At 48.1% G+C, this 12,124-nt stretch overlaps 1 protein-coding gene across 1 annotated transcript in view; it reads right to left on the bottom strand.

The window, feature by feature from the left end:
• Ccdc69 (coiled-coil domain containing 69) overlaps nt 1–11,895 on the bottom strand; it is a 50,355-nt gene extending 38,460 nt beyond the window's left edge. The window contains exon 1 of the mRNA XM_027954781.2: nt 11,683–11,895. Within this exon, the coding sequence (XP_027810582.1) occupies nt 11,683–11,730 (48 nt within the window). The 5' untranslated portion in view covers nt 11,731–11,895. The remainder of the gene's footprint in view (nt 1–11,682) is intronic.
• Between the last annotated feature and the right edge of the window lie 229 nt (nt 11,896–12,124).

Here is a 12,124-nt window from a genome sequence, read left to right as displayed (position 1 = left end):
GTGGAAAGGAGAATAATACTCCACAAAGGTCAAAAAAATATTTTTACAGAAAATAAAATTTTTATTAAACTATACAGAGCATAAAAATAAGAAACAAGAAGCAGAAAAGGAAAAAAATAAGCAAACAAACAAACAAACAACAACAAAAAACAAACAAACAAAAAAAAACAGGGAGTCAAGGAGGGAAGAGAGGCAAGAGAAGAAAAAAAGGGAGACAGAACCAAAAAGAGAAGAAAAAGAATGAATAAATCCAATTAGCACATTCTGCATTCAAAAAACTGGGGGAGAAGTAAGGAGAAAGAGAAAAAGAGACATCGAAGAAAGAAAAAAGGAGGAGAGAGTATGGAAAAGAGGAAGGAGAAAAAGAGTGAACAAATCCAATTAATATTTTATATGTTTAAGCAAAACAGGGATGGGGGAGGGAAGGGAGTCAGAAAAAGAAAAATGAGGGAAAGAAAAAAAAGAGAACAATAATACAGTGAATAAGTCAAATTAACAATTTACAACAGTAAAGAAAAAATATGTGTAAAATTGGATTAAGGTATGCAATGTCAAAGAGTGTGTGTGTGTGTGTGGGGGGCATGTCAAATCAACACAAATAAAGTAAAATCAGTGAAATAAAAAAAGCTAACATGGAAGAGTCTGAAGTTACTCCTTACCCAGGTATTTGATTGAGATGGAGGGATTTCTTACTGGGTCTTTCAGTTTTGGATCACATAAGATCCTGGGAAGTGTTAATGCCCAGGCCTTGACTGTGAACTCTTGAGAGTCTCTGGGCTGGAGGTAATGACCACACCAGCTGTCTCCACACTGGACAGGGGAGCTCTATATTTAGGTCTTCACCTCTCTAGCTTAGCCTTCTGCTGCCAAAGCTGCCCCCAACTCATGTTCTGGTGCCTCTTCACACTGACCTCAACCCAAACTCCTCTGGCACTAACCTGGCAGCTCCAGGGTTTCTGTGGCTTTTTTTTTTTTTTTTTTTTTTTTTTTTGTGTGTGTGTGTGTGTGTGTGTTGCTGGGGACTGAACCCAGGGCCTTGTGCATGCGAGACAAGCACTCTACCAACTGAGCTACATCCCCAGCCCTATCTCCAGCATGGCTGAAGTGGGTCTGAAAAGTCTATGAGAATTCTATCCTGGTGCTTGAGACCTGGACAGAATAAACTATGCTGGACTGTAGGTGGTATGTGTGAGCCGGCATAGTTCTAGACCACCAGTTTCAAAAGACCTGCTATCAACCTGTCACAACCTAGAGCTTGCAGTGGGTTTGTATCACAGTCTCATTCCTGAGCCTGAGTTTTGGTTTGGGCATCGGCTGACAAGTGGAAAAAGAAAAAAAGAAAAGGTGAACATGGGTTCTTGGGGCTACAAAAAGCAAATTAAAAAAGAGAAGAAAAAATGAAAGAAAAAAGTGAAGGGATTTCTGATCTCCTATGCATACTTCCTAGAACCAACAAGACTGTTCCCCTCCCCATCCCTTGTTGAATCTGCAGCAAGTGCCTGCAAGCACGGGTATGCATTTCAACCGTGCCGTCTCCTTACACCACATCTAAATCTCTCTTCTGATCAAACTGCAGCAAATGCATTAAATTAATGACTCAAGTGGAATATCTTTATGGATAAATTTAGTCATTTAATCTACTGTTGAGTGTTTAGATTACTTCCATTTTTAATTTGCAAATTATGCTTTCATGAACATACTCATTAATAAAATTTTGTCTAGGGGCAGGGATGCAGCTCAGTGGTAAAGCATGTGCTTAGCATGTAGGAAGACCTAGTTCAATCCCCAACACACACACACAAGGTAAATAAAATTTTGTACATATCTAATATTACCAGCTCTACCCTTCAGAGTCTACCACTCCACTCACCCACAAATGACACACCAGTCAGCCAATTTCATTACAACTTTGCCAGCATGGAATGTTACATTATCACTTACTTACAATCATTGGAGAATTTGTTAGGTCAAAACCAAATCCAAACAACTCAGGGCTACCTGTGGAACTCCTGGACCAACACATACATCCATGTGTGGAAGACATTTCAAACTGCTCAGGACCATCCATCCCACCATGACACACACCAACTCTTTTTCAGGCTTCTGGGCTCTCTCTTGGCCTTCCTGAGGGCTGGGTCAGTCCAGGCTCCCACAAGAGACCTATACCTGGTTGGCAGTCTGTTTCTCCTGTCTGCCCAAGGGGCTGCTTGAGGATGGGGACCACTTTTGAAGTCCCCTTTGGTTTTGCCCAGTATCTGGTATGATGCCTGGAATAGAATTTCCAGGAATGTAGTCCTTTTTTTAAAAAAAATACTTTTTATTTTATTTATTTGTATATGGTGCTGCTGAGGATTGAACCCAGTGCCTCACAGATGCTAGGCAAGTGCTCTGCCACTGAGCTACAGCCGCAGCCCAGGAATGTGGTCCTTGGAAGACCTGGATGAGAACCACTGCTTCATGTGATCCCCAGCCCCAGATCTAGACCAGTGGAATCCAAGGAGACATGTGCACGCTGGGAATCTATCCAGGTGATTCTGAAGCTCTCAAAAGCCTGGGGACAAATGGCCCTGAACTAAATAGAACTCACTAAGCAACTACTGAGTGGAAAAACCCCTCAGGTTGGGGACCGGGCCACTTCCTCCTCTGAGGAGCAGAGTGTACTCTGTGGTGGGAGAGGACCGGAGCTGTGAGGGGGACAGGAGAATTTCACCTTCCAAAGTGGGGTGGGTGGGGAGGCCGGGGACTAGGGTAGGGCATCCGGGCTGAGCTCTGAAGATGGATGGCAGCTTCCTGAGTCACCGGAAACCTAGGAGCAAGAGAGCTGCAGAGGAGGCAGCTGGCGGGGGGAGAACCCTGGACGGAGGCAGCCCAGGGGATCTGGTTCTAGTTTGCCTGTGTGACTTAAAGAAGTTATTTGCCTTCTTCAGACCTCAGTTTCCCTATCTGCGAGGGTCAGGGTTTCCTCAGCCTTTCTCCTATGATGACTGATAAAAAGCTCCTGGACCTAGGTACACACATGGCTCTGAGCCCAGCTGCTTGTGGAACAGACCAGGGCCCTCTCATGGAAGAATTCTGGTCTGTAGCAGGGTGCAACTGTCCAAAGCAGACAAGGAATCAGGCAGAATGACTGGGCAGCGCCCAGAGCAGGGAAGAAGACCAACAATCTCAGAATGGGCCTGGTAAGACCCCTTAGAATAGGCTCACATTATGGAGAGAAAATGGACCATTTGAGAGGGGTCTCCCCTCCCCACCCACACCAAGGAAAAAACCTGATAGGATGTGGAAGGAGACTCAAAACCAAATCACAGGAGAGGCTTATAACAGAACAGTAATCAGTCAGCTTCAAGAGCAGGTAAGAAACTGGGCACTGTGGTGCACACTGGTAATCCCAGGTACTTAGGAGGCTGAGGCAGGAGGATTGCAAAGTTGAGGCCAGCCTGGGCAATTTAGTGAGAATTTATCTCAAAATAAAACTTCAAAAACAACTGGGGGATGGGAGGGAAAGGAAGGGAGAAGGGGAATAGCAAGGATGGTGGAAGGAGACGGTCATCATTATACAAAATACATGTATGAAGATGTGAATGTGGTGTCAACATACCTTATATACAAACAGGATATGATAAATTGTGGTATAAAAGTGTATTAAGAATTGTAATGCAAAAAAAATCAATAAGAGAGTCATATGTAATGGCATAATTTGGTGTGAACATACTTTATATACATAGTTATGAAAAATTATGCTGTGAATGGATAATTATGAATGTAACGCATTCCATTATTGTCATGTATGTAAGAAAAAAATTTTAAAAAAGACTGGGGCTGCATCTCAGGAGTAGAGAGTTTGCCTGGCATGTGTGAGGCCCCAGTACTACAAATGAATGAACAAAACAAAACAAAAAGGCAAAAAAACAAAAAAATAATTAAAAAAAAAAAAAACCTTGACTGCTCTCTTCATCTCAGCAGAACTGTCAAGGACAGAAGCTGCTAGTGTACCCTCTACAGCCTCAGATTTCAGAACTGTGGACAAGTACCAGAGGTTTCAAGGAAAAGTTTCAGTTCCATAGAAAAATTGCAAAACTGTCCCTCTAACAAGGTTGCCTCATTGGAGGGTGGGGTACGGTGGTATAATGAGCCCTCTGTCACTAGGCACATGCAAGAAGAATTGGAAAGGAGAGAATTATTTTTCAGGTTGGATTGAGTGATCTTTGAGGACATTCCACCCTAACTGTCTGGAATTCTATAAAGTGTGCCTGATGTTCAGCAAGTAAGGCCCTCTGGTAAACACAAAGTGGTCAGCTACAGTAGGTGGTACATAAAGACCACCAGTGTCACCAGAACCTCAGAGTACTCTGCTGAATGCTATTCAGGAGGTGGTATTTTGGGGTGAATGGGCACAGTGTTATACTCAAGCCTTTGGGGTAGTCTCAATTTTTCCCCCCAAATTTTGATCCTTGTAAGGCAAGACTGAATCAAGCAGAAGCAATTTGGATAGAAGGTGGCCAGCTACTCCCCCCCTTGGGAGGTCTGGGAGGCCACAGCCTTCCTGCAGACATGTGGCCCAGCCCTTCTTTCACCACTCCATGCTTCAAAGAGGCCCGTCCTTTTGGGGGCCTTTGAGGCTTTTGTGTGTTTCTGATCAAGTGCTTTGCATCCTAATTAGAGAATTCAGTATCCAAATGGCCCTGAAGACTTCCATCTGGCTTCTCCTTCGTCCCATGTACCACTGTCCTGGCTCTCCTTGATCACATAATTCTATGCCACCTATCTTAGTTGAAGAAGGGTTATAGGAGACCAGAAAAAAAAGGGCTAGAAGGGACCTTGGAGGTGGTTTATCTCAATAACCACTTCTTTTTTTTTTTTTCAGATGGAAAATCTAAGGCCTACAGGTGGGGCTGGGCAGATACCTGGCCAGAGGCCACAAAGCAGGGAACAAAGTCCTGAGGAGAACCCAGATTCACAGCTGAGCCAGGAGCCACTCACTTCCATTTCTCCCAGGCACATATATATCAGATTTATCCAAATAGCTGGGCCTGAAGGGCAGAGGTGATTCCCAGTCTCCAGGGACTCAGGTCACAGTCCTCCACAGTGTCAGAGCAGCCTTCCTGGCATTTGGACTCTGTCTGGGTGGGGCCCCAGCATCATTAGTTTCAGATCTGAGCAACTGTAGGCAGAGCCCATTGGCCCAGGGTAGAAGCAGGAAGGGAGTGGGGGTGGAGGCCCAAGAGGCCCCCTCCAGGGCCTTTGGGGGAGGAAGGGTGGGGTTTAAACTGTTGAGAGCTATTGAGAAATTTCAGCCATTCACAACCAAATTAGAGAGACTCAGTTGGAAGAACACCATAAATACAAGCCTTAGCTTCTACATCTCTGAGATGGGCAGAAATATATCGCCAAAGTAATGCCTGAGTTTGATTTCATTTCCACACTCCCAGGGTCACTAAAAGTTTAGTTGGGTCCCTTCACTTTTTTCTCCAGTATGTGGTCAACATCACCCATGGCCTGCCGAGGGTGTGATCCTAGGTGACTATACAACCAACTTAAAGTTAGAAGGGCCAGCTGGCACCGCTGGGCTGAAGATCCCCAGGGCCCCCAGAAAATCACAAGCACAGGACGGATGTGGTCTCTGGAGCTCCTATCTGACAGAGTAGTGAACTAGGCCTCAGGGGAGGAAAGAACTGTTGCTTCTGTCCCACCCCCAGACAGAGATAGGAGCTGGGAAGGCCTCCAATCAGGGCCTCACTTCCCGGATGCTGAGGCCTACAGAAAGGCCTTCCAATATATGATATTTATTTTCTTCCTCTTCAAATTCACCTTTTATTGTCCCAAATCAGTCTCCCAGAGGTCTGCCAGTTCTGGTCACCACAGGGGGCCTGGAGCTGGCAAAAGTACTAAATACCATTTCTGCATTTGGGTCAGCCCTGCCATCAGAGGGACCCACCCTGAAGGAACTGGAGAGAAAATAGTATCAGTGGCTGGGGTGGGGGCGGGCAGGGCAGAGACAGGCTGAAGGCCCAGATACAGTGCCATATATCCATCTCTCTCCCCAACCCAATGGCAAACTAGGCATCCAGAGTCGAAACACTGGCTTGTCACTTGCTTGCTCTGTGACCTTGGGTGAGCACCCTCCCCTCTCTGGGCTTCTGTTTCCTCCTCTGTGTGGCATGGTGTTGGGCAATGGGGACTGTAAGAGCCCTTATGGTTTTGTCAGGCCACAGATGGGGAAGAAGAGACAGAGTGAGGTCATCTTGTTATCTCACCCTCTATCAACCTGTCAAGCTCCCTTGCTCTGGGCAGGGCAGGGGCTGGCCATGACACACTCAGCTGTCAGCTCCTGTCATGGAGAAGGCTTCTCTGGAGGACAGGAAAGGAGGGGCCCTTGCTTAGGAGGGCCTGGGTGCGGATCCCTTCATACTACCCTCTGTTCTTCAGGAGCCCAGATCAGGGTGGTAGCAGGAGGAAGCCAGGTGCAATGGCACACCCCTGTAATCATAGCTGCTCGGGAGGCTGAGGCAGGAAGATTGCAAGTTCAAGGCCAGCCTGGGCAACTTAATAAAAACCACCTCAAAATCCAATATTAAAAGAAGGGCTGGTGATGTAGCTCAGGGTAGAGTACCCCTGGGCTCAACTCCCAGTACCAAAAATAAAAATACAAACTTGTTGGGCTGAGGGTATAGTTCAGTGGCAAAGTATTTTTCTACCATGGTCCAATCTTCAGCACTGAGAAAATAAGTGTGCAAAATGTATGTCACCAATGTTGTGTCTCAAAGATGATCAGAGTTAGGAATTTTCCTAATGCATTTATAAGGTGTCCCCTTATAACAAAGACATGTGGCCGAAACCTCCTGTCTTTCAGAGTACCATGTGTAAGGAAGCCTTTATTGGCTTTAGCTGGCATGATGTGGGGGCATTTAAAAAAAATTTTTTTAGATGCTGATAGACCTTTATTTCATTCATTTATTTATATGTGGTGCTGAGAATCAAACCCAGTGCCTCACACATGCTGGGCAAGCGCTCTGCCACTGAGCCCCAGCCTAGCCTCACTGTGGGCATTTTTCTGGGTTGGGCAAAAACTACTAGCTCAGAGGTCATGCACATGCCAATGTGTTCATGATGGTTGGGGCACAGGGCTCACTGCCTCTGCATGACTGAACAGGCAGCCTCCTCCCATAGTCCCTGACTGTCCCCCACTTGGCAAACCCAGCTAAAAGTTCAGATGGGGTGTCAAGGGCCTGCTCCTATATCCTTCTGCCTAGGACACCCTCCCACATATCCTTGCCCCACCATGACGGCCTCACCCCCACTCATCTCCAAAACCCAGCCAAGATGCCATCAGTACGGTGATTTTCCCTGACCCCAGAGTCACTCTAGTCCCAGGTTAGGAAGAAAACACAAGGATGCTCAGAGGTAGGAGTGGAGAGTATGAACAACCAAATGGGCTAACGAAGCTGGGGAACAGCCAGAGCACCGCAGGTAGCCATTTAAAAAAACATCATTTCCATGGACTGTTTAACATGGGAAATGCTGCCCGAGAATACTAAGTAACTAGAAGATAACCACACAGTCCCACTTTTATAAAATATTCATACTCATGCATATAATATACTTAGGAAAGACAGTAGAAAGAATGACACTGAAATGTACACAGTGGCTATCTCCTCGTGGTAAGGTTAGAAGCAATTAAAAAAAGTCTTTTTTTTTTTCCTTCTTCAATGCTGAAGATCGAACCCCAGGGCTAAGAAAATGTGCTAGGCAAGCGCTCTACCACTGAACTACAGCCCCAGCCCTTTTTCTTTTCTTTTTAACATATATTTTTAATTTATAGGTGGACACAATATCTTTTTTATTTTATTTTTACATGGTGCTGAGGATCGAACCCAGTGCCTCACTTGTGCTAGGTGAGTGCTCTACCACTGAGCTACAACCCCAGCCCTTTATTTTCTTTTTGAGACAGGGTCTCACTATGTTGCTCGGGCTAACTTTGAACTTGCAATCCTCCTGCCTCAGCCTCTGGATTAGGCAAGATTACAGGTATAAACTACTGTGGCACCACCAAGCCTGGTAATGTGTAAGTTTGATAATTTTTTGAATTTAAAAATTTTGCCTTTAAGCACAATAATCAGAATAATTATATTTCTGAAAAAGAATCCTAATATTTACGAGTCCTAGGCTTGTGTCCCTTTTACTATATTTTCCAAAATGTCATGTGACCTCTGTTTGAACCCCTCCAATGATGGGGAACTCACTACCTTTTGAGGTCTTTTTTTGGCCATTTCTTCCTCACAAGAAGTAGCACCCCCATCCCCAACTAGCCACAGTCCTGCCTTCTAGAACAACAGAGAACAGGCTGCTTCCCATGCACCTTGACAACAGATGGCCTGACTTTAGGCTGCATCTCCTGTGCCTGTCCAAGAATAAGGTCTCCCACATCCCTGTTTGCTTTCCTTGGATACAATCCAGGCAGTGATTCCGTTAAAGTCTAACTTTAAGTCTGTGCCTCACTACCTTTCAAGTGTACACCACCTGCCAAGTCTGGCCACCAGGGGACTGTCCATGCATTCTTTCACAGACTCTTCCTGTAACCCAGGAGCGAACATCATGCCTATCTTACAGATGAAGACACCGAGGCATGGAGGAGCCAAGTCGTTGCCAAGATCAAGATCAACTGAAGCTAGGACTGAACTAGCACCTCACCCAGAATCTGGTGTGGTTGACACACAAAGGTTTGCCAAATTAAATAATAATAATAATAATAATAATAATAACAATAATAATAATAATGTGAACTCAGATCTTAAGCCTGTGCCCTTAGGGTCTGTAGGTCCATTTCAGAATTACTGATGCCTATGCCAGTTGCCAGTGTCTTCAGGGTCATTTCTTTTCTCTTTCCCTCTCACCTGGCCTGCTACATGGAAGGGATCAGGAATGTTCTCTGCAGGACTGACCCACCGCATACCTGTTGCCTGAGGCTGGTTTTGGTAGCAGTGGGGAGAGCCTCAGAGGCCCTGCTTGGGGCTGTGGTGAGGTAGTCAGAGCCCTGGGGAGTGGAGAATGCCATCCTGACTGGATACCTTAGTGGCACACACTGGGGGTTGGCCACTAGCTGCCTCCCAGCCCACATCCACTTGTCTTGCTGCTCAAAGGAGGCCAGTAACCTCTTGGGAGGGAAATTCCTCCCACCCCATATCACCCCCCAAGTAAACCCACAGAGGTTTGCTTCCCTGGCCTCTACCCCCTGCCTGCCATTCTCCCTAGTTCTCCAGAGGGAAGTGACCATGTAAGCAATGGTTTCTTGCCAAGAAGAAAGGTTTAAGCCCTCAAAGTTGGTGTGCGCCTGTAATCCCAGTGACTGGTGAGGCTGAGGCAGGAGGATGGCAAGTTTGAGGCCAGCCTGGGCTCAACTGTTCAGTCTCGCTCCCAGCTGGCTTTCTGACTTTGGATACACCGCTCCTCACCGAGTCTCAGTTTCCTCAACAGTAAAGTGGGAAAGGTTCGTCCCACAGCTTGGCCCAGCTGCCAGGGCTTTTGGGAGCCTGGGCAGGATGTGAATGTTCTCTGAGAGGTACCACTCAGGGTGAATCATTATTATCGTGACCTGACCCTTCTGTAGTCTGAGTTCAGTTTTGAACATCTCATCCTTGAAATCCCCCTCCCTGCAATGGGCTGATAGCCTGCTGGGGATGGACTTGGGAGCTCAGCCAGGGGTTGACACATGGGTGAGAAATTAGGCAAGAGCACAAGCTACAGATGGAAACAGCCATGAACTTTAAATAAAACCAGTCCATAAGTCCTGGCATCAGGCACCACAGGCCACAGAACTCAGCAAACTGCACAGGGACAGGGACCTGGGGCTGCTGAGGCAGGGAAGCCACAGCAGGCCCTTCTGAGGGTCTTTTTTGACAAAGAACTTTGTAGCCATCAAAAAGTCACTGGAAGTGCAGGGGAGCGTGAAAATAAACACCGAGCTAAGCCAGGCATATTAGTGTAGGTCTGTGATTCCAGCGACTCTGAAGACTGAGGCAAGAGGATCCCAAATTCAAGGCCAGCCTCAGCAACTTAGCAAGACCCTGTATCAAAATTTTTAAAAATAATTTTAAAAGAACTGGGGATGTGGCTTAGTGAAAAGTGCCTCTGGGTTCAATCCCCATTATCAGAAAGAAGGAACAGACATTGGACTAGCTGGATGCAGTGGCACACCCTTGTAATCCCAGTGACTCTGGAGGCTGAGGCAGGAGGATTCCAAGTTTGAGGCCAGTCTTAGAAACTTCATGAGACCCTGCCTCAAAATAAAGAAATAAAAAGGGCTGGAGATGCAATTCAGTGGTAAAGCGCCCCTGGGTTCAACCCCAGTACAAAAAAAAAAGGAACAAAAACACGGGGCCAGGTGGATGTCTGGGTTTTGCTTTATGTTGCTCTGTGACCTCAATCAAGCCCCTTCCCTTAGTCTTTAACCAGGAAGAACGCAAGGGTTTTTGGGTCAGAGATTGGTGATGTTTTTGATCTGAGAATAGACGTGAAGCAAGAAAAACCAGAAGGCATTATATTTGGCACCAGAACTTGTCTCCCTGGACTAGGTGCAGAGCAGGGAAGAGAATCGTGTAGCTTGGGGACAGTCCTGAGCACCTGACAGGCAGGAAAGCTAGGCACAAGCAGAGCAGAAGAGAGAGGACTAAAGTTCGTTGCAAAATCATTAAATATTGCCACAGTTTGGGGCTTCTCAGGGTCTCTGATGGTAAAGCTTAGGGACCGTCTATTCCCACGGGGCTGGGGGGATTGGGACAGTTAGCAGGAGGGAAAGGGGCCAGAACTTGGGGAATCCTCCTTTCTTTCTCAGTGCCTCCTGTCGTCCACTGAGGACATTGTCCTTCTGGCTCCAGGCTCTGACCTTCCGGGCTTGTTAGACCCCAAGGGGCAGCTGGTCCCACTGCAAGAAACCTGAGTAGAGTCCCCTGAGCCCTAACCCAGCTCCAGGCCCCTTGGGGGAGGGACAGGAAGGGAGGACAGGGCTGCAAAAAGCGGTAGATCCCCTCCCTCTTTGGCCCCTCCCACCTACCCCAAGGGCAGCCCACATGCACCGGCTCCAGGGCCTGCGAGAGGCCCTAGACCAGCGCTTCTCAGCCTCTAAAGTGTGTAGTAACCCCCCGGGCGCCTCGTTAACCGACTGGTTAGTTGAAGCACCTCTGGGCAAAGCCCTGAGATCCTGCATTTATTTCTAACAGGTCCGGGGTGATGCCGATGCTGCAAGTCCGTGGACCACTCCGGGCAGTGGACCTAGAGATCATCTGACTCTCTAAACGGGTGGGAAATCCGAAGGCTCAGAGAGGTCCAGCCTCTGGTCCATAGCCACACAGTGAGCAGCCCCAGATCGAAGGGAGAGGACACCTGCCACAGACACTAGACATCCCCCCCCCCCCCCGTCACACACACACCCGAGTCAGCGGGAGTCCGCTGCAGTTCCCGGGCCCGGGGGCCGTGTTTGTAAACTCCGCAGCTCGGGGCGGCTCAGCCCTGGCCGGGTCGGAGAGCTAGCTCCTCCCGGCAGAGCCTCCCCGGTCTCCGCACGGCCTCTCCCCGTTCTCCGGCGTGCCCCGCGGACCCGAGGGAGCCGGGGCGCAAAGTCCCCCGCCGCGGAGCGGTTCCGCACCCCCCGCCCCTCGGAAGGCAAACTTCTCCGCCCGCGCCCTTTACCTTTTTGCGGGTTGTGCAGCAGCTCAGTTTGCTACGTCCGCAGCCCATCCTCCTCCGGGGGCTCCCGGACGCCGCCTCCACACTCCGGGGCCCCCAGAGGACCCCGGGGTCCCGGGCACGGCTGCCCGCTCCACGCCCGCCGGCTAGGGCTGCCGGCTCAACCCTGAAACTGAACCTGGAAGCGCAGACTTGAGCTTGAGCTGGGGCGACCGCGCGCCGTAAATACCCGAAGAGCAGGGCTTCTGCTCCGCGCAGGAGGCAGGTGACCAGAATCTCTCTAAATGACAGGAACCTCAGGTTAGGGCAGAACGGATCTGTACGGGGAAATGGATACTTTTTTTTCTGGCCCTCGGCTGAGTTAGGACTACGGAATAAACAATTTTAACAATTACTTGGTAAACACAACCGATAACCATATATCAAGGGCAGTTTGTGACCAAGA

The sequence above is a fragment of the Marmota flaviventris genome, chromosome 5, assembly GCF_047511675.1.
Source record: "Marmota flaviventris isolate mMarFla1 chromosome 5, mMarFla1.hap1, whole genome shotgun sequence".
Classification (NCBI taxonomy): domain Eukaryota; kingdom Metazoa; phylum Chordata; class Mammalia; order Rodentia; family Sciuridae; genus Marmota; species Marmota flaviventris.
The sequence above is the reverse complement of the archived record's forward strand: the minus strand, read 5'-3'. Positions and strand labels throughout refer to the sequence as shown.